At 41.9% G+C, this 22327-nt stretch overlaps 1 protein-coding gene across 2 annotated transcripts in view; it reads right to left on the reverse strand.

The window, feature by feature from the left end:
* Window positions 1-22327, reverse strand: part of PLPP4 (phospholipid phosphatase 4) — a 98638-nt gene that overhangs the window by 35452 nt on the left and 40859 nt on the right. For both annotated transcript variants that reach the window (XM_075131055.1, XM_048858687.2), the window contains exons 3-5: window positions 21955-22045; window positions 19163-19226; window positions 17679-17803 (exon numbers count right to left, since the gene is read on the reverse strand). In XM_075131055.1, the coding sequence (XP_074987156.1) occupies window positions 17679-17803; window positions 19163-19226; window positions 21955-22045 (280 nt within the window). The remainder of the gene's footprint in view (window positions 1-17678; window positions 17804-19162; window positions 19227-21954; window positions 22046-22327) is intronic.

Consider the following 22327-nt stretch of genomic DNA (forward strand, 5'->3'; position numbering starts at 1 on the left):
GTCCACACCTACCATACTGCCAACCATGTTTGTAACAGTGCATTCTGAGAAAATCTAGGCAGCTATCCCACAGTGCTTCAGTGGGGGATAGAGTGCCCTTATGACACATACACAGAGCAGGACCAGCTTTGCATGGGGCAAAGCCCTCAGGGATGTTGTATCACCCAGAGAGCTGGGAGGAAAGAAGAGAGCTTGAACTGCCTCTACAGGCACTGCTGAGTGTTAGGATATAGATATTCAGGCCTGTCTGTAAAGGCCTATACTCTAAGAATTTAGGTGTATTCTTATCACTTAGCTAGTGATAGAGGTATAAAAGAAAGAATGAAAATCACTGTCTGCCGGTGTAAGGTCCTTCTCTTACTGTGACAGTCTGAGGCCCGGTTCTTAGGCTGAGATCTCTAGCTAAGCAACAGAGGCAGCCATAAGCTGGGAAGCGAACGGTCACATCCTGACATTCCAAACTAGTCACATTGAAATAAGGTGCTATTGGGCTGTTAGGATACAATCCTGTCCTGATAATACCTATCGCCTCCAGAGAAAGGGAAGTGCCTAGAAGATGTAAACGGAAACTTAGTTTGATAGCATCCTGTCTGGTAAGAACTCACTTATCAATAGCTGGGATGTGAAATCCTCACTTCTGTATTGTTTTGTCATTATAGTTCCCAATTTGCCATTGTTTGTCTGTATAATCTCTGTCTGGTTCTGTGATTGTTTTTGTCTGCTGTATGATTAATTTTGCTGGGTGTAAACTAATTAAGGTGGTGGGATATAATTGGTTAAATCATGTTACAATATGTTAGGATTGGTTAGTTAAATTTCAGTAAAATGATTGGTTAAGGTATAGCTAAGCAGAACTCAAGTTTTACTATATAGTCTGCAGTTAATCAGGAAGGGGGTGGATGTGTGGGTGGGGGAACGGGGAATGGGGGTGGGGAAACTGGAATCATGTTTTGCTAAAGGGGGAAATGGGAACAGGGAATGGGGGTGGGGGAAATTGGAATCATGTTTGGCTAAGGGCAGGAATGGGAACAGGGACACAGTTGTAAGGCTCTGTGGTGTCAGAGCTGGGAATGGGGACACTAAGGAAGGAAACTGAAATCATGCTTGCTGGAAGTTCACCCCTGTCATAAATATAAAGGGAAGGGTAAACCCCTTTGAAAATCCCTCCTGGCCAGGGGAAAGCTCCTCTCACCTGTAAAGGGTTAAGAAGCTAAAGGTAACCTCGCTGGCACCTGACCAAAATGACCAATGAGGAGACAAGATACTTTCAAAAGCTGGGAGCAGGGAGAGAAACAAAGGGTCTGTGTGTCTGTCTAAATGCTGGTTTCTGCCGGGGATAGACCAGGAATGGAGTCTTAGAACTTTTAGTAAGTAATCTAGCTAGGTATGCGTTAGATTATGATTTCTTTAAATGGCTAAGAAAAGAATTGTGCTGAATAGAATAACTATTTCTGTCTGTGTATCTTTTTTGTAACTTAAGGTTTTGCCTAGAGGGGTTCTCTATGTTTTGAATCTAATTACCCTGTAAGATATCTACCATCCTGATTTTACAGGGGGGATTTCTTTATTTCTATTTACTTCTATTTTTATTAAAAGTCTTCTTGTAAGAAACTGAATGCTTCTTCATTGTTCTCAGATCCAAGGGTTTGGGTCTGTGGTCACCTATGCAAATTGGTGAGGCTTTTTATCCAACATTTCCCAGGAAAGGGGGGGTGCAAGTGTTGGGAGGATTGTTCATTGTTCTTAAGATCCAAGGGTCTGGGTCTGTAGTCACCTAGGCAAATTGGTGAGGCTTTTTACCAAACCTTGTCCAGGAAGTGGGGTGCAAGGTTTTGGGAAGTATTTTGGGGGGAAAGACGCGTCCAAACAGCTCTTCCCCAGTAACCAGTATTAGTTTGGTGGTGGTAGCGGCCAATCCAAGGACGACGGGTGGAATATTTTGTACCTTGGGGAAGTTTTGACCTAAGCTGGTAAAGATAAGCTTAGGAGGTTTTTCATGCAGGTCCCCACATCTGTACCCTAGAGTTCAGAGTGGGGGAGGAACCTTGACAACCCCAATAAGCATCAAATTGTTTGCACCTTTGGACTTCAGGTATTGTTGCTCTCTGTTCATGCGAGAAGGACCAGGGAAGTAAGTGGGTGAAGGAATAAGCCCCCTAACACTGAGAAATCCTGTCTACACTGCAAGGTAACAGTGTTACAGAAAGACTTTCATGAGCTAGCCTCAGCTTCTAGCAAGGGTGACATGCTGTTAGCTGCTATGATTACTAATTGTGTATTACCATGTTGTGTGGGGGGAACACAAACCATGACCCTAGCCAGGTACAGACTCAATTAAAACTTAACATGGAAACGGTTTACAAGAGATTAGCTTAAATCAAAACTGTGAATCTCCATTTTGGGAAAGGATGCATACACAGATCTTGGTTTAAACTTCAACGGTCAGGCCTTTCATCATTTGGCTGAGACCTCAGTCCCAAAACTCAACATCACAAACTTGGAAAAACACTGGATCTGGATAAAAAGAAAAGGAGTACTTGTGGCACCTTAGAGACTAACCAATTTATTTGAGCATGAGCTTTCGTGAGCTACAGCTCACTTCATCGGCTGCATACCGTGGAAACTGCAGCAGACTTTATATACACACAGAGATCATGAAACAATACCTCCTCCCACCCCACTGTCCTGCTGGTAATAGCTTATCTAAAGTGATCATCAAGTTGGGCCATTTCCAGCACAAATCCAGGTTTTCTCACCTTCCACCCCCTCACACACAAACTCACTCTCCTGCTGGTAATAGCCCATCCAAAGTGACAACTCTCTACACAATGTGCATGATAATCAAGGTGGGCCATTTCCTACACAAATCCAGGTTTTCTCACCCCTCTCCAAAAAATACACACACAAACTCACTATCCTGCTGGTAATAGCTCATCCAAAGTGACCACTCTCCCTACAATGTGCAAGATAATCAAGGTGGGCCATCTCCAGCACAAATCCAGGTTTTCTCACCCCCCCACCCCCATACACACACAAACTCACTCACCTGCTGGTAATAGCTCATCCAAAGTGATCTGGATAGAGGCTTCACACATCAAGCCCTTCTCTAGCTAAGTTCACAGAAATGAATATTAAAAATATACTTTGTAATTCTAGCTGGCAGGTTTCAGGGAAGAATTTCTTCTTGAAACATCATACTCTGTTGTTCAAGAGATTCAAGTATCAGTTCTTTGCAAAACTTTACCTAGTCTCATAAAATACGTTTTCAGTTACAGTATGTTGCATAAAATAGCTCCACAAGAGTTTCAATTACAGTTTTTCTGGGGTGACGTTTTGCTCTTCCTGAAAGAAGCTACAAGAATAAAATCACAATAGGAAAAATGCAGATACATTCCTAATGGGATTTTCACATAGGCCCAGACTGAACTGAAATCAGTGGGAGTTAGGCATTTAAATACCTTTGAGGATCTTGGCCCAAGGAAATTTCAAAATTCCCGTTAGATGTCTATCTTCATTTTTAAGTGCCTGAATACCTTTGAAAATCTATCCCTAAATCTATCCCTTTCTTGTGCTGCCCTGGTGGGAGATGATTAGAGGGAGAATTCTTTTCTATGTAAGCAACATGGCAGGTCTCCATAATAGTCTAAAGGGGTCTAGGAAGTATATTTGGAGTTATAAACAGCCTCTGGCTATATATTTCAGTGCCCCACTCTGAGCCATTCTGCCCAGAAGTGCAGGATGGTTTCTTGCACTGGTTGGTAGCCAGCTCTGCTCCCTGCACTAATCCCCAACTGGCTCTTTCAGGTCAGGGCAGGATTTTTCCCATTGAGCTTGATACCTGAATAGATCAGTCGAGCAGTGTTTGTAACTTTTCGTTTCTGAACTACTATTTGTTCAGGCAACAAGAACATGTGACATGCTACAAAGGAAATTTGTGGTAACTGCATAGGCTGTATTTCCACAAGAGCAAAAAGCAGACTTTGTAACAAATAATTGGAGCATTTAGTAAACTGGCATATAACGCAGCATAGCTTAATAGGGGAGAACATACTGAAATGAATTCAGAGCATTCTGAAATGACGCATTAAGTACAAAAGAGAAATATCCAATTACATGGCTCAAGATTAGATCAGAGAGAAATATGTGCCCTATACTGAACACGTAAACTGTATAATAATATTCCTAGGGAATTGCTGGAAACTCTATCAGTTAAAATGCTTAAAATTAGGCTGGAAAAGCTCAAAAAATATATTTTGTTGGGAACAATCCTCCACTAGTAAGGGACTAATCTACTGTAAATAATTTGATAAGGCTTTTGCATCTCTAGCTTCAATACATCTAGATTCAGGATGGACCAGAACTGGAAAGTTTGGTTCTGGATCCAAATTTTCTGAAAGTTTTTAGGGAAGAGGGTTACTTAGATATAGCACTCTACATAGAAAAGGGTCAACAGAAAAGTTCAGATTAAAACTCTAAATCCAAATTCCTCAAGGTTCTGGAGTGTTAAATACCCATTGATATGCTAGGCCCATTACTAGTAACACTGATCAATTATGTTAGAACTAGTTTGTACCTGTGATACATTGGTGGGATTGTTAAATCAAGGCAGAATTTCCCCTTCCATTTTCTCCCTGCCCTCACTGAATTATGGCCTGCTGACTGGTGGCATTGTGACATCAGGACTAGATTAACTCTCCTATTCTCTTTTCCCCTTTATTCTCTCTCACATACTGTCATGATCTTCAATTCACTTGCATACTGCAATCCTATCGGTTGAAATAAGATCTTCCTCCAATTTAATTGCAGCAAAGCTTTGTTGCAAACTGATGTTGCTGGCTTGAGGATGGAAGTTTTAGACAAATACATATGTGGATGATATGCTCTGCTCTATAATACAGAAATGGTTGAAGTGGCCTATGTTTTGAGCATAGCTTCCTGGCCTGCGTAGTCCACTCCACCTTTCCCTATGGAATACCACTGAAGGTCAAGCAGACACCAACACACAACATTACAGCCTCTACTAATGCCTGACAGTGACTTGGAGGTAGAGTCCAGAGGAGAAATAAGAGTTAGGCTTTTTGATGTCTCCTCTTCTTGAGAGGTGAGGTACACTGTCACTAGAGGGTCAGCCTGCAGTATAAAGGAGGAGGAGCCCCCATGTTGACTACACACATTTTTAGAGATTTTCCAAGCCCTGGGAAGAAAGTGAATTAGAATTTGGATGCAATCTAAAACAAAGCTTGTAAGTATGTCTTACAATATTTTATGTTAATTTAGCAGGAACAGTTATCTTTGGTGTTTGCATCTCTCCCAGTTCTGTTTGGGAATCTCTGTCCCTAAGAAACCCCTGAAGATTTCTATCATGAAGTCAGGTTAATCTTCTCCTGTGTCTTCTGTATGAAAGGTGAGCTGCAGTTTCACTTCTGACCGCATATCCTTTATAGAAACATGAGGCCTCATGGTGGAGAACCTGTTTTGGATTCTTGTCACATTGGTTCACCAGGTGCTTGAGATATGGCCACTCACCTTCCCATCAGGCAGAAAGTCAAGACCCTTTGTCATACTATTGAAGCTCACTAATAGGGGGAGGAAAGACAAAGAGCCCAATCCTGCATGCCTTGCAGCTCCAATATTCCCACTAAATTCAACAGGAGTTTTGAGTGTACAAGGAATTCGGAAATATTCCCTAAATGAGGGAATTCACTTCCTGAGTAGAGTGATGGCAGACATGGAGAGTTATTTTTTTGCAAGCTATTCAGTTTATTTGCATTGAAGAGGAAACAGGGAGCTGGACAACTGATTTCATTCTTCATGGTCCCATGGTGATAGTAAGCGATAAAATAATGCAATAAAGATATATTAGGATGTCCTCCTACTAAAGCATAATTATTTTATTTCGTCATAAATGTCTGTGGCCATTCATTTATAAAACTGGAAATTGGGGTCACTGAATTATGGAAAAATTGTATTCTACTCTTCTCTTCCAAATTTTCTAACCTAATAAAACTCAGATCCCCCTTCTTCCCCCCAAGTACTAGCTGAAGCCTAATATCAAATATTCACTGCAAGCATAGTACACAGAATTGATGCTTTGAGAAATCTCTCTTGAATTGGTAAACACAAAGCTACTTACAGTAACAAAGGGTTGACAGATATTGAAAAGAACGTTTCTGATTACATTTCCAGTCTTTATCACTGGCCATCTGGTCTGCTTAGAATTGCTTTACTGCATGTAAAACTGGCATTAGAAGGGTTTATTTCCTGTGCACTCTGTTGTCTAAGGCAATCCTGAAACTTAACAAGGAGCTTTTGTGTGATGGTAACTTTTTAACAACAGAGATTCCAAGAGTCAGACATTACTGATTGTTCAATAAATTACATGACAGAACTCCAGGCTCACACTTTGCTTATGGAAGGATCTTGTGGACCTGACACAGACATCAAAATGACATCAGTCACAGGATAAAGGGGAAGAAATCAATTATAGGAGGCTTTCTGTCCACCCCATAAGTATGCTGTACGCCTGCAAGTTCAGTGTGCTTTTCAATCATCCACTACTATGTGCATGGCTTAATCAATTAAGTGGACTTTATTTATACGTTGTATTTTCCCCCATTCAATATGCCAGATGATCATTCTGTTATAGGTATCATTAAATCCAATTTATTCTGACTATAAGAGCTTTTACTGATTCTGCCCAATTCATGCTATTTGTTGTGCTAAATGTACCAGAGCATCAAGTCTGCATGTCTGTCCATTTTGTCCTTTATTGTTTATTCTGATTGGCTTTCATTTTGCTATATTACAGGGCTGAATTGTGCCTCATACTAGGAGAGAGAGAAAATAGCAAAAGGAGCATTTTTGCCTTCCTAGTTCACCTGTTCACAAGGAGGAATAATCTGCCTCCTAGCACTGGGAGGAGTGATCCCAGAAGGGACACAGATTCTCCTCCCCCTGTTACACTGGGGCGGCTGCACTGAGGATGAGGGGCAATGTTAGCTGGATCTGTTACACAGGTGTGATAAAGAGTATTTCCCAGCACACACACCCATCACTCAGCAGGAATTATGCCTTTGGAAGGCACATTACTGACAGCCATCTCCAGTGGCATGGCTGATTTCCTCCAACTCAGCTACCTCCAAGGGTACTATAACTTATTCTGTTCCTGTGTGCTCTGACATATCTTCAGAGGTAGTAATTTGGAAGAGAGTAAATAAAATAGCCAATAAAATATAGTAGCATTGGAATGCCAAATTCAAAGAGTAGCCTTGCATTTCAGAAGGACTCTGCTTGGATTCAGTGCAGGGTCAATACTGGTGTTCAATCCAGAGCAGGACAACCAGATGAAAAGTTCTCCAGGGTAAGAGGTTGCATTGGTATAAAGAATCCACAACCTCAGTTGTCCTGCATAAGGCATAGCGTGGGAGAGTGGTGGGGATTAGGATTTCTTGGGGTTGTGTTGATTCCAAGCATCGTCTCAGCATCTTTCACAGGTGAGGCTCTGACCACAAATCGAAGCTTCCCCATTCAGAGAAGGTAGCAGTATCGTTGTCTACTTTGGGGTCAACCCACTCCTCCCACTCTGGGCACAGATGACTTTATTGGTTCAAGCAGCTGTAATTTACACCTCCCTGTTCCGCTACTAGTGAATCTGACCAGCTGTTTGCAAAGGATTGTGTTGTTGGAACTTTTCCCCAGACCTTTTCTGAGTTATAGGTTGTATTTTCCACAGTGTTTTGATCTGCAACCAGCCAATTCACCTAAAATACCATAAAATTGGTGTTTAAATGCAAAATAGGAACCATGCTCTGTCATTATTCATGATATGGTTGTCAGCTTTGTTCATCATTTTAGCCACGGGGTTAGTCTAAAGCAGGGATCTCAAACTCGAATCACCACGAGGGCCACATGAGGACTAGTACATTGGTCCGAGGGCCGCATCACTGAAACCTTCCATAAGGCCCCGCCCCGCCTCTTCCCACCCCTTCCCTGCCCCCATTCCAACCCCTTCCCCGAAGTCCCTGCCTCAACTCTGCCTGCTCCCTGCCCCTATTCCAACCCCTTCCCCAAATCCCTGCCCTGGCCCTGCCTCTTCTCTGCCTCCTCCCCTGAGCATGCCATGTCCCCACTCCCCTCCCCGCTCCCTCCTGGAAAGTCCTAAGTGCCGCCAAACAGCTGTTTGGTGGCGGGAAAGCGCTGGGAGGTTGGCGGAGGAGCAGGGACGCAGCCTGCTGGGGAGGGGAAGCGGGGGGTGAGGGGAGCTTGGCGGGCCATAGGAAATAACTCCGTGGGCCGCATGCGGCCCCCGGGTAGCGTGTTTGAGACCCCTGGTCTAAAGGATCTAATCCAGCAGTATCTATTGAAGTCCATTGTCTGCAGTGAGCTCTGGATCTGGCCCATCATTTACAAAAGCCTCAATCAAGAGTTTAAAAAAAGGAAACCATTGGAGAACACAGACCGTTCATGCAACAGAGGCACTTCCCAGTACCTATCCCTCCATCAGAGAGGGAAGGACAGCAGTTTTCAGCAGTAGCCAGTGCTACTTCTCAGCCAGCTGTTAACAGGTGTGTGCTCCTTCAAAGCTGTAAATATTCGAACATTGTCATATAATTAGTTTCCAATATAGCTGCCCTGAGTCAATGCCAGTGTGATGCTTTATTGTATGATTTGCTTATCTAAGAAATATAATATTTGTTTGTGGAGAAATTCATCCAATTTTACCTTACTTGGTGTCAGAGTGGTTGTGTTTGCTCTTGAATAAAGGAGAAGAATAACCTATGGTTTCCCAAATGTTGGCAGGTACCAAAATTTCCAAATACGTAAAGGGTCATTCTCAGGACTGGTACATGTTGCTCTGTGCCCACCATCCTAGCAGTCCTTCCATCCTTGTGAGAACACAAAGGTGTTGACTGAACAAGATTCCTGCCACCTGTATATTTCAGTGCTTTGCCTGCTTATCGGAATGGATGGACAGAATATTGCCCACATGCCCATTGGCAAACCACCTCAGCACTTGGGGTTAGTCCTAACTCAGTCTCTGAAGTTTTAACAATACTGCAGCACTTTTTTTCCTGGCACTGAATCAGGAGAATTTTATTATGTTTACGGGTAAATTCAATTTGGTGTCTTCCCACTATGACAGTCACAGTGTGTTTTGCCTCTGCTGGTGACTATTCATAGATTATAAGGACAGAAGGAATCGTGATCAATTAGTCTGACTTCCTGTAAAACACAGGCCCTAGGACTTCACTGAATTAATTCCTAGAACTAGAACATACCTTTGAGAATCTAGTCTTGATTTAAAAATAGGTTGTGATAGAAAACGCCACCACAACCTTTGGTAAGGCGTTCCAATGGTTTATTACTTTCACTGTTAAAAAATTTGCACCTAATTTTCATTCTGAATTTGCCTGACTTCAACTTTCAGCTCACTGGATCGTATTAGATCATATTCTACCTTTCTCTGCTAGATTGAAGAGCTGACTATCAAATTTCTGTTCTCTCTGTAGGTATTAATGAAGATCAAATCACCCCTTAACCTTTTATTTGTTACGATAAACAGATTGAGCTCAGAGTCTTTCACTTTAGGAAGTGTTTTCCAATTCTTTATTCATTCTTGTGGCTTTTATGAACCCTCTCCAATTTACCAACGTCCTTCCTGAACTGTGGACACCAGGACTGGATACAGTACTCCTGTAGTGATCTCTACAGTTCCAAATACAGAGATAAACTATAATCTCTCCACTCTTACTCAAGATTGTGTCTGCCAAACAACTGCAACACAAACACAGCATGTGATGCTTTTGTATATTATTCCATTTCTTCATAAATTAATACAGTAACCACAGAGTAGTGATATTAAATTCTAAAATTGTAAACAACCCTACTACTGGCCTCCAAAATCTTTACTACAAAGATGCTTAGCTTCTTGGCATTCCCATTAAGTACCATCAAGCTGCTCAAAAAGAAGGTGACTTTTGTCATTTATTTAGACTATTTCTTGTACACAAGAAGAAAAAGCCACTCAACCTGGAAAGTTAAATTGGGGGAGACTAAAAAAAAAGTATCCAAGCTGCATAAACCTTCCAGATGCACTTAAAAATAATTCTACACTGCTTGCAAGAAGCAGTGAAACGTATTTTACAATGAAAAAAAGACTTTACGTGCTTCTAGCTCTTGCTGTCACCAGCTTTTGAGTTCAACTGCAAAATAAAGTAGTCAAATCCTTTACCCTGTTTAAACACCCTCCTGTATGATAAGGGTACCTTCAAAGTAGGGCATCAGTTTGACACTCTTACACACTTAGAGAAGTAACTTACTTCATGTGTACAGTCTCACTGGAATCACAGATGACCAACATAACACATCTGTGACTGCAAGAATTCTCTGGTGCCCACTTCCTTCCTGACCTTAATCAGCAAGAAAGACCAAACCAGAAGCAGAATCCAACACAATGCGCTTCCCCCAACCGTCTCACTCTACCCTAGGTACAATTTTTTTTTTTTAACATTAAGGACCTGGACCCTCATCCTCTATACAGATGCTTGCAACCCACCCACCACCCACCACAGCAACCCCTCCCTCCCCCCAAACATAGACACACAGCATAGAAAGATGCATGGGAGGATGCTTGGAAATTTTGCTGATCTTCTAACCCCCCTGAGCAGGGTTATCACCATACGTGACTTATCTACCCCTTATAACAAAGTAACATGAGCCCAGTTTTTATCCTGCGTAATGCACTATCATTCTTAATCACATCACTCCAGGAAATATCAGACCTGAAAATGGTGCTTCCTTTAGTGAAGTCATATGATTGGCTCTCATTAGTTGTACTCTGCAGTGATATGACTCTGGAAAGGGTTTTCTGTAAGTGGCATCATTTTCTGACTTGACGTAAGCAAATTACAACTTCCTAGCAGTTTGCATCCCTGCCAGGGAGAATCAGGTTTTTATGGGATACATACTTATAGCCAGGCAGCTTAAGCATCATAAAACTTGTTCAACTCTCCAAGTGCAGAAGCAAGCCTCGCAAGAGCCACCAGTTAACCTCAGAGTACAAGTAGGGTGGCATTCAACATGGTGTTACTGCACATGTAGTTTCAGGTTCCTCCATTGATGATCTGTCAGTGTGACCGACCTTGCTCTGCGTCTATGTAGCACCACAGCCACAACAAACAAATTTTCTTGTCAAAAGTCTTGTCTGCCTGGATCCAGTATCAGATCCTTGTACAACAAGGCTTTTGATTGACAGCCTGGCCAAGGAATACTCGCAAGAATGCTGGTTTGAAAATGAAAATAGCTTTTGACTGAGGCTGTTAATCTCTCTTTACCAGCTTCTGAGCTGCATGTTACTTTCACTTGTGATTTATTTCTTTCATATGACCAAATGAAAGAGGAAATGCCAAACTGCCGTGGGCTACTTTTAATTATCGTTCCAAGAGAGATGCTATGGTTTATTATGTCAACTTTCATTCCTCCCAGGGTAAGTGATATATTTTTACTACCAGAAAAACATGAAACCATAGGAAAAACTATAAGCTTCTTTGATGCAGCCTAAAAGGAAAGGGACATGGGGTAAAACTCACCTTCAGTACTGTTCCATCCATTCTACACGTTACAGCACAGAAGCTGCAAGGGAACATAACATGGAAGGAGCTAATGCAACACTAAATCCTGTTTCCACTTACCCCTTTGTAAATATGGTGCAATTCCACTAATGTCAGAGGAGTTTCTCTGGATTTACAATGGTGTAAGTGAGACTAGAATTTGGCCCTAAGAGCTAGGTTTACACATCTGTAACAGGTTGGATGGATTCTCCTGTTGTCCTATCCTGCTGGCAGGTTTTAGGTCCAGGCAAGGAGCTGCTGGTTAATTACTAGTAAGTCATTGGGTTGGTGTGGCTGATTAGATTCCATGCTCTACAGAAAGGGAAGTGGGAGTAGTCCTCTGACCGAGAGAGCTAGGGTCTAAGACAAGAGAAATCCCAAGGGAAGGAACACAGCCAAGCCTAGGGAGAAGTCTTAGGCTTGGCTCTTTGGTAATTTTGGAAATAGCTTTATATTAATAACACCAAAACACAGGAGGGTTAGCATTCTGACTCTAGGATGAGTGTGTGGTTTTTGTTAGGAGTTGTGTGGGGAGTTCACCATGTTACACAGAAGAAAGCCAGGAAATGTATAGCTGTAGTAACAGCTCTAAAGAGAACAACTCATAGAAACATAGAAATGTAGAACTGGAAGGGACCTAAAGAGTTAATCTAATCCTTCCTCCTGCACTGAGACAGTCTTAAATATACATGACCATCCCTAACAGATGTTTGTCTTGTTCTTAAAACCCTCCAATGATGGGGATTCCACAGGCTTACTAAGTAACCTGTCCCAGTGCTTAAATCACACCAAGAACATGATGTGATGCTGCATTTTACATGATGTTTGCAGCTTGCCACACTTACGCCCCGTGGAGTAAGTTAAGGATGAAGTGGCAGCAAGGAAATTAATTTACAATGATTATGATTTTTTAAATTTAATTTTATAAACACTTGTTAATCCTATAATCTGGATACCCCTTGCTATGTAGAAAGTTTGATGGGTACCGAAGTAAAAATGTAATCTTAGAATAAAGAAAAGGAGTACTTGTGGCACCTTAGAGACTAACCAATTTATTTGAGCATGAGCTTTCGTGAGCTACAGCTCACTTCATCAGCTGTAGCTCAGGAAAGCTCATGCTCAAATAAATTGGTTAGTCTCTAAGGTGCCACAAGTACTCCTTTTCTTTTTGCGAATACAGACTAACACGGCTGTTCCTCTGAAACCAATCTTAGAATAGTTTCTTTTTCCTGTGTGGAAATAAAATATTTATTATAAACTGCTTTCTGAGTCTTCAGAGCATACAACACTGCCATATAATGGCATCAAATTGGAAACAACTAAGGATTTGTAGCAATTTCCGAACTGCTGCACTTTAGCACAGGATTACCAACAGATACAAATTGCTGTGTATATAATATCCTCTCAGTCGTATCACTTCGTAATAAAAGGTTTTGTGGTTAGAAATATAATAATCTAAACTGTATAATAAAGTTATGTTAACCGATGAAGGAAAAAGGTGTTCTCAGAATTTTGGTCTGTACCCCTACTGATGTTGCATAAAGTCAATTTACAACTCATTGCTTACAAATCCAACCTAGTTTTTAAAAAAATCGATCCCAAATATACACTCTGGCCCAGGAGCACATCAATAATGTACTTTGCTATATGACAGGGAATCTTGGTATGGGAACAGTGGTCGGCTCCTGGGCTGTGCGACAATACAGACCGGAGCACATTACAGCCGTGATGTTCTTAGCCTCTGGGGAAAAGTACACTGAATGTGCTCTAGTACCTAAGCTTTGCAGCCCCCAATTTATACTGAAATATGTTCCAGCATGGGGAAGGGACACTGTAATTCACATAACATTAGTGTTGAACATTATTCTGTAGACGTGGTGCTATATTTTTAATATGCGCTCAGCACAGGTCCCTTATTAGTACATCTCTGTATATTTACAGTACTTGAAGTAAGCATGAAGTTATCAAAATCTGTATAGGTGTAATTTTTCACTATGCTGAACCAAGCTGATTGCAACCAGATGTAAGGAACCACCATCTGGGGATGTATTGCAAATACTTCAAGTTACTTGAACGTGACATATCATGTACTATACACATAGAATCATAGAATATCAGGGTTGGAAGGGACCTCAGGAGGTCATCTAGTCCAACCCCCTGCTCACAGCAGGACCAATCCCCAATTAAATCATCCCAGCCAGGGCTTTGTCAAGCCTGACCTTAAAAACTTCTAAGGAAGGAGATTCTACCACCTCCCTAGGTAACGCATTCCAGTGTTTCACCACCCTCCTAGTGAAAAAGTTTTTCCTAATATCCAACCTAAACCTCCCCCACTGCAACTTGAGACCATTACTCCTTGTCCTGTCCTCTTCTACCACTGAGAATAGTCTCTCTGGAACCTGCTGCATCCTCTCTGGAACCACCTCTCAGGTAGTTGAAAGTAGCCATCAAATCCCCCCTCATTCTTCTCTTCTGCAGACTAAACAATCCCAGTTCCCTCAGTCTCTTCTCATAAGTCATGTGTTCCAGACCCCTAATCATTTTTGTTGCCCTTCGCTGGACTCTCTCCAATTTATCCACATCCTTCTTGTAGTGTGGGGCCCAAAACTGGACACAGTACTCCAGATGAGGCCTCACCAATGTCGAATAGAGGGGAACGATCACGTTTCTCGATCTGCTCGCTATGCCCCTACTTATAAATCCCAAAATGCCATTGGCCTTCTTGGCAACAAGGGCACACTGCTGACTCATATCCAGCTTCTCGTCCACTGTCACCCCTAGGTCCTTTTCCGCAGAACTGCTGCCTAGCCATTCGGTCCCTAGTCTGTAGCGGTGCATTGGGTTCTTCCGTCCTAAGTGCAGGACCCTGCACTTATCCTTACTGAACCTCATCAGATTTCTTTTGGCCCAATCCTCCAATTTGTCTACGTCCCTCTGTATCCTATCCCTGCCCTCCAGCGTATCTACCACTCCTCCCAGTTTAGTATCATCTGCAAATTTGCTGAGAGTGCAATCCACACCATCCTCCAGATCATTTATGAAGATATTGAACAAAACCGGCCCCAGGACCGACCCCTGGGGCACTCCACTTGACACCGGCTGCCAACTAGACATGGAGCCATTGATCACTACCCGTTGAGCCCGACAATCTAGCCAACTTTCTACCCACCTTATAGTGCATTCATCCAGCCCGTACTTCTTTAACTTGCTGACAAGAATACTGTGGGAGACCGTGTCAAAAGCTTTGCTAAAGTCAAGAAACAATACATCCACTGCTTTCCCTTCATCCACAGAACCAGTAATCTCATCATAGAAGGCGATTAGATTAGTCTGGCATGACCTTTCCTTGGTGAATCCATGCTGACTGTTCCTGATCACTTTCCTCTCATGTAAGTGCTTCAGGATTGATTCCTTGAGGACCTGCTCCATGATTTTTCCAGGGACTGAGGTGAGGCTGACTAGCCTGTAGTTCCCAGGATGATAGCTCAGTGGTTTGAGCATTAGCCTACTAAACCCAGGGTTGTGAGTTCAATCCTTGAGAGGGCCATTTAGGGATCTGGGGCAAAAATTGGGGATTAGTCCTGCTTTGGGCAGGCGGTTGGACTAGATGACCTCCTGAGGTCCCTTCCAATCCTGATATTCTATTATCCATTCTTCCCTTTTTTAAAGATTGGCACTACATTAGCCTTTTTCCAGTCATCTGGGACTTCCCCCGTTCGCCACGAGTTTTCAAAGATAATGGCCAATGGCTCTGCAATCACAGCCGCCAATTCCTTTAGCACTCTCGGATGCAACTCGTCCGGCCCCATGGACTTGTGCACGTCCAGCTTTTCTAAATAGTCCCTAACCACCTCTTTCTCCACAGAGGGCTGGCCATTTACTCCCCATGTTGTGATGCCCAGCGCAGCAGTCTGGGAGCTGTCCTTGTTAGTGAAGACAGAGGCAAAAAAAGCATTGAGCACATTAGCCTTTTCCACATCCTCTGTCACTAGGTTGCCTCCCTCATTCAGTAAGGGGCCCACACTTTCCTTGGCTTTCTTCTTGTTGCCAACATACCTGAAGAAACCCTTCTTGTTACTCTTGACATCTCTTGCTAGCTGCAGCTCCAGGTGCGATTTGGCCCTCCTAATTTCATTCCTACATGCCCGAGCAATATTTTTATACTCTTCCCTGGTCATATGTCCAACCTTCCACTTCTTGTAAGCTTCTTTTTTATGTTTAAGATCCACTAGGATTTCACCATTAAGCCAAGCTGGTCGCCTGCCATATTTACTATTCTTTCGACACATCGGGATGGTTTGTCCCTGTAACCTCAACAGGGATTCCTTGAAATACAGCCAGCTCTCCTGGACTCCTTTCCCCTTCATGTTAGTCCCCCAGGGATCCTACTCATCCGTTCCCTGAGGGAGTCAAAGTCTGCTTTCCTGAAGTCCAGGGTCCATATTCTGCTGCTTACCTCTCTTCCCTGTGTCAGGATCCTGAACTCAACCAACTCATGGTCACTGCCTCCCAGGTTCCCATCCACTTTTGCTTCCCCCACTAATTCTTCCCTGTTTGTGAGCAGCAGGTCAAGAAAAGCTCCCCCCCTAGTTGGCTCCTCTAGCACTTGCACCAGGAAATTGTCCCCTACGCTTTCCAAAAACTTCCTGGATTGTCTATGCACCGCTGTATTGCTCTCCCAGCAGATATCAGGAAAATTCAAGTCACCCATGAGAACCAGGGCATGCGATCTAGTAGCTTCTGCGAGTTGCCGGAAGAAAGCCTCATCCACCTCATCCCCCTGGTCCGGTGGTCTATAGCAGACTCCCACCACTACATCACTCTTGTTGCTCACACTTCTAAACTTAATCCAGAGACGCTCAGGTTTTTCTGCAGTTTCGTACCGGAGCTCTGAGCAGTCATACTTCTCCCTTACATACAGTGCTACTCCCCCACCTTTTCTGCTCTGCCTGTCCTTCCTGAACAGTTTATAACCATCCATGACAGTATTCCAGTCATGTGAGTTATCCCACCAAGCCTCTGTTATTCCAATCACATCATAATTCCTTGACATCACCAGGACCTCCAGTTCTCCCATGCACTGCTCACCATATATGAGCTAGATTGTGAGCCTGCCACAAGCCCTATTGATGGGGTGGTGAGAAGCTACACTGTTCTAGGAGCAGCCAGTGGAAAGAACTGTGCCTCAATTCCCGCTATACTCCAGCGGATAGTAATTTGCTACTGATTTACTGCCTCCCATTATGTGAGGAATCATCTGTGCTAGCACATTAGGGGTGGAGTCAAAGCTCCCCATCTACCTCCTTGGAATGAGCACACAGCTCGTACTTATCCCTGTGTGTGCTTTGACACTAGACAAGAATGTAAGGATGGGGAAGCAGTCTTATTCCCTTTTACAGCCCTCTGTCCCCTCACAGTCCAGCCCATGACACTGAAACAAAAGTAAAAACTCTAGGATATGGAATACTGTAAGGAAACATCACTGTGAAACTGTAAAGATATGGATAAATGTCAACCTGTACAGATAAGCCACCTTAATGACTCAACTTTGTGTTCATGAAGTAGTGCTAAAAAAGAACTAACGATGCATTATTTGCAATTTTTTCAAAACTCAATAAATAAATTAATCAACTCCTGCTCAATTCAAGCATATTTCATTTGAATATAACTAATGAAATAAAACACAATTTAATATTTGTAGACACCTTCCCCTGCCCCAGTCAGAGGCTGGGGTCCCATAATGCTGGAAACCTGTGACACAAATCTTACATACGGTTCTCAATTCTGTCATCCTCTCTCACCTTGAGCAGTTCCTTACTCTACAGATAGTCTGGATGAATTGAGTGGGGTGGCCTGTGGAATGAGGTAGTGCTCAAGATAAGAAAGGGTCACAGAAGCAGAGCCTAAGTGTTTAAAAGGGGTAATGTCAAAAAGTTCAAGCCAGGTGTTTTCTACAAAAGTACTGTTCCCTCCAGCTAAAACCAGGTGCATGATACATCAGAAATAGCAATGCTAACACATAGATGAGGATAACATTGCCAAAGATGAGTGGTATTTGAACGAACTTACAGGAAGAGTGGATACTGGGAAAACTCTTTCTGCCTTCGGACACCAGATCTGGATCACCTGTGCAGTGCATTTCAGAGTTCATTACTCCATCTGGAAAGCAGCGGTAAAAGAAATCGGGACGAGGTCTACAAAAAACACCATGGACATTTGAAATATAAGAGCTGTAGTTATAAATGAACCTCAAAGTGATTATTAAATTTACTGACTATCACATAAAGAGAGTTTACTTCCTTCTTTTTATTCTGCATGTGGTAGCAATAGATATGTTTCTTTATTCCTTCCTTCCTGCCAAACTTTTGCACACATGCTGTCTGTAGGAAAACTTCCAGCAGAGTGTGCTAGCAGCCGCTGGATGGTGGCATCTCTGCTTTCTGACAGGCTCATTCCTGATGGACATGTATAGGCTCGATCCTGAAAGGGAATATGCAGGGCTACGCATTGCATATCCCATAACTCAGTCAACCTGCTCATCATGCTCAGTGATCAAGCAGGCTATCCAATAGAGCAATAATTACCACACATGTTCCACGGGGTTGCACAGGGCTTGTTGACTCTGCTCAGTAGCACCCTTACCTGTTACTATAAGAGGAGGTATGGCCTGCTGGTTAGACTAAAGAACTGGGATCAAGGAACTACAGAATTCTAATCCCAGTCCAGATGCTGAGGTTCAGATCCTCAGTGGCATTTAGGCACCTAACTGCCAGTCACTTCAATGGGAGTCAGGCACTTAAATACTTATGAGGATCTGGGCTTGACTCCTGGGACAAGTCAATTAACTTCTTCGCTTCCATTTCCCTATGTGTAGAATGGAGCTAGTGATACTTACCCACCTCCCAGGGCTCTTGTGAGGATCAGTTAGTTATGTTTGTAAAACACTTTTAAAGTGAAAAGTGCTAAGTATTATGAGTGCCTGCAGAGCAGTGTTGGGGTGGAGCAGGATGCGTGTCAAAATATAAGCAGAGATACTTTGTATGCTCCACTCCTGAAACAATATGAGACAGCCCTTTCAGGAGTCCATTGGTAATGGACTCCTGAGTTTGGTAATCCTGATGGATGCTGCTACTGATGGAAGATCTCATGGACAGTAGCATGTATACTTGAAATGCAGAACCATGAATTGATTTCAATTTTGTTGTGCTAGTGGGAACTGGCAGCTAAACCCCCGCACACTGTGACTGTTCCCCTTATGTGACACCAGTAAAATGTATAGATTTCAATTTACACCTTTTCTTGCTTGTCTGGATCTTCAAACTAGTCTACCTGCCACACAAACTCCAAAAGCTGACAGCAAAGAATCCTGCCAGTCATATGTCACATAATGACGATATGCGCCATCTTTTCCGGGGGTGAGGACAGGGTAACAGGAATCTCTGCTAATCCAATGTGTTCTGGAGCCTTGCTTAGTCTTTATATTAAAATGGATTATAGATAGACAATCTTAATTTGACAGTTTAAGCCATCACTTAGAACATGACAAGACTTACCTCCCCACTATTAATTTAATAGTATTTGTGCAGACTCCATTCAGAGCGAGAGCCAAGGAAACAGCTAAAAAACAAAATGAACAAAGAGAACAACAACAACCTAGGTAACAAGTTATAAATTCTAGTGTTACAGCATTTGATTTATGAACTGAAACTTTTCATAGATTGAAATTGGATTCTTCAGTATAGCTGAAAGATTTTAATAACCCCATTGTTTTGGCTGACAGTAAACTGCAGAACAGGGTAATAATCCTGGTCTGATTCTGTTGTGCTAAAGGGAAAAAAGGAACAATATATTTTGCAAAAAAAAAAAAAAAAAGAACCAGCCATAGTGCTGACATAATAAGTAATAATAATTAATAATAAATGAGGAACTTTCTAATTAAATGTCAATCCATTATAGTATGGAAATAGCCTACTTTTTATTATTATTTAAGAAAAGTTCACCAGTGTTCACAAAGGGCCTGATCTAACTCCCACAGAAGCTTTTTCATTGACTTCATCAGGCTCATATATTCCTTTCTGTTTGGATTTAAATTGCTTTAATGCTGCAGTCTATGTTATAGCTACATGGTGTAATGCAAGAACCATTGCATTGCATTTCTTCTTGGCAAGCCTATCAGGCAGATCTCTTACTTTCGTAGAACAGTCAATGCAATGTGACTTGATTATGACACCTATATCAGGCTATTATGTAAAGAGTGGAATGAAGAGGAAGGACTCGTAGGCCAATCCTATATAGATGTGAGTAAAGCTAGAAGAAGAAGATATCAGGCTATTATCTCGTTGCATCGATGTCTTACTTGTTGTACTCCAGAACTTCACTAGCACTTATCATTCTGTATCCACAAAATCTTTGCCTGATGGCTCTGTACATCGTAAGTTTTGTCTATTTTTTTCTCTTTTTTAAAATCAAATACTAGGTCTTTCAGAGAGAAGGGGGGGGGGGAGGTGTTTTTCCAGCCATTTACAAGGCTGCTGGCAGAAATAAAGGAACAAATTAATACCAAGGACAGCAGTATTGTTCAACACAGTCCCCTACCTTCTACTTTCAACATCTCTGGTCATTTGCTATCTCTTACTCTCTCAGTTTTTTATGATGATTGCATGTGCTCAATAGAATTTTTCTATAAGATCAAATATCTTTGACCAGTAGCATCACAGCACTGTATTTCCCTTTAAAGAGAATGGTAATAAAATGCGAGAAACATATATATGAAATTTCCTGAGTTACACTGTGTGATTCTGCACACAGCCTTCCATCTTGTGTTGCCATTTACGTCTATGCAAAGTGAGTGGAATCTGGCTATAAAATGCTACCATTGGTGTAAGTGGCTGGAGAACTAAGACCTGCATTCAGTTAACATGTATGTTAATGGCTAGACCGGGGAAAAGCAGTGGAGAATCACAACCAGCATTTTCAAACATTTTCCCAGCAGAATCAAAGAGTTCCAAAAGAAAATAATAGTTTAGAATAACAGTTTCTTATTTTTTATTTTTTGTTGTGGGCAGAATGCAATGGGCCTGATCCCCATCTGGTGTAACTCAGCATAGCATCATCAAAGTCAGTGGATCTACACCAGCTGAAGATCATGCCCATTTTGAGTCTGAATTATCTCTTTGAACATGACCAGCACATAAAAGGTTTGAATTTATGCAAATATTGAACATTGGGATATTTTGTAAAACATTAAAATTGTGGTGTCTTGTGTGATTTGGTGTCTTTTTTTGAGGATATTTTTTATTATCTGGGCATTTTAGGGCTAATGGTAACAGCAGTTCAAAATAGGGAAAGAAAAAAAAACATAGAGAATACCAATCTAAAGTATCCCTAAGCCATGGAGGGAGAACAAACCATGGAGACAGATCCAGAGCTCCTTTGCTTTTGAAATGAGAGAGACAGAATGAAAACCAGCACCATGACTATATATTTTTATATGTATAAATGCATGTTCCCCCTGCCTACTAAATACATTTTCATCAATAAAACATCGCTCATGATAAATTTAACAACAAACTGCCAAGTACTGGCAGCATCAGAAAACAATCTCTAAGATCTTTTCTCCAGCTGATATAACACCAGAATAGGTGAACAAGCTCCAAGAGAATTCCACTCTTCCAAAAATTGATTTTAGCACTAATACCCTCTACATCCAGTCTAGCACAGACAAAAGTCTGGGCAAATATATGGGTCTTAGCCCATGATCTGAAAATCAACAAACTCAAGCTCTGCTTCACCAGCAAAAGGGCAAAAAATTCCAGTCATGGACTCTTCACTACAAATACCCTGCCACTAAGCTCCAAATGTTTGAAACCATAACTATTGGCAAAAGTTCTTTGGCTGATCTCAGACTTTTGTAGGGTGAAGTGTACAGAGACAATTTGAAGGTCTCTTATTGTAGTCAGTAAGGACCCAGACCACAGAGAGCTTTACAAATTAACACCACTGCCTTAAATTGCACTTGGAAATAAACAGGAATCCACTGTGGCATAGAGAATAAAGGAGTTGACTGCCACAGATTCTAGCCAATCAACATTAGAAAGATCTCAGCTGAGTTTCATTACCTTACCCAGCAAGGACCACAATCTGATTTGATCAGGAGAATGTAGAAACAAGGCATGGAATTCATAGGCTTAGAAAAGTATGTAAAAGAGAGAGATTTTTTAAAGATTTTCTTGACTTCAATGGAACCAGCATTTCACCCACATTTTCAGGGCTTGGAATACTAATTAGAACAATCACCGGTAGGAACTCTTATGCACTTGCCATCTTAAAAATCAATCTACTTTACCTAAGAAGGCTTCTTTAATTTCAGTCTTATCTGTCCGCCGGATTATTTTCACCACAAAAATGACAGCCAGTGGCGTGAGGAATGAAATTGCCTGGGAGAGATAACAAATAATCACATGTGAGAGCATCAACTCCCTGTCATCCCCACGGATTAATAATTAGTTCCAGTTAGCGCCACTTAGACCGGATGGCTGAATAATCTTTATTGAACTCCTGACCTTGAGCAAAGTGGAACGATTTATACCTGTAACTAGAGGGCAATGAATATACTTAAAAATTGTAACCTAATTATGGGTTATAATTGATTTGTAATTACTTGGAGCTACATTTAAAGTGTCAGTTTTGCAAATGAAAAAGAACACTGCATAAAGATC

This window comes from Caretta caretta, chromosome 7 (genome assembly GCF_965140235.1).
Source record: "Caretta caretta isolate rCarCar2 chromosome 7, rCarCar1.hap1, whole genome shotgun sequence".
Taxonomy (NCBI): domain Eukaryota; kingdom Metazoa; phylum Chordata; order Testudines; family Cheloniidae; genus Caretta; species Caretta caretta.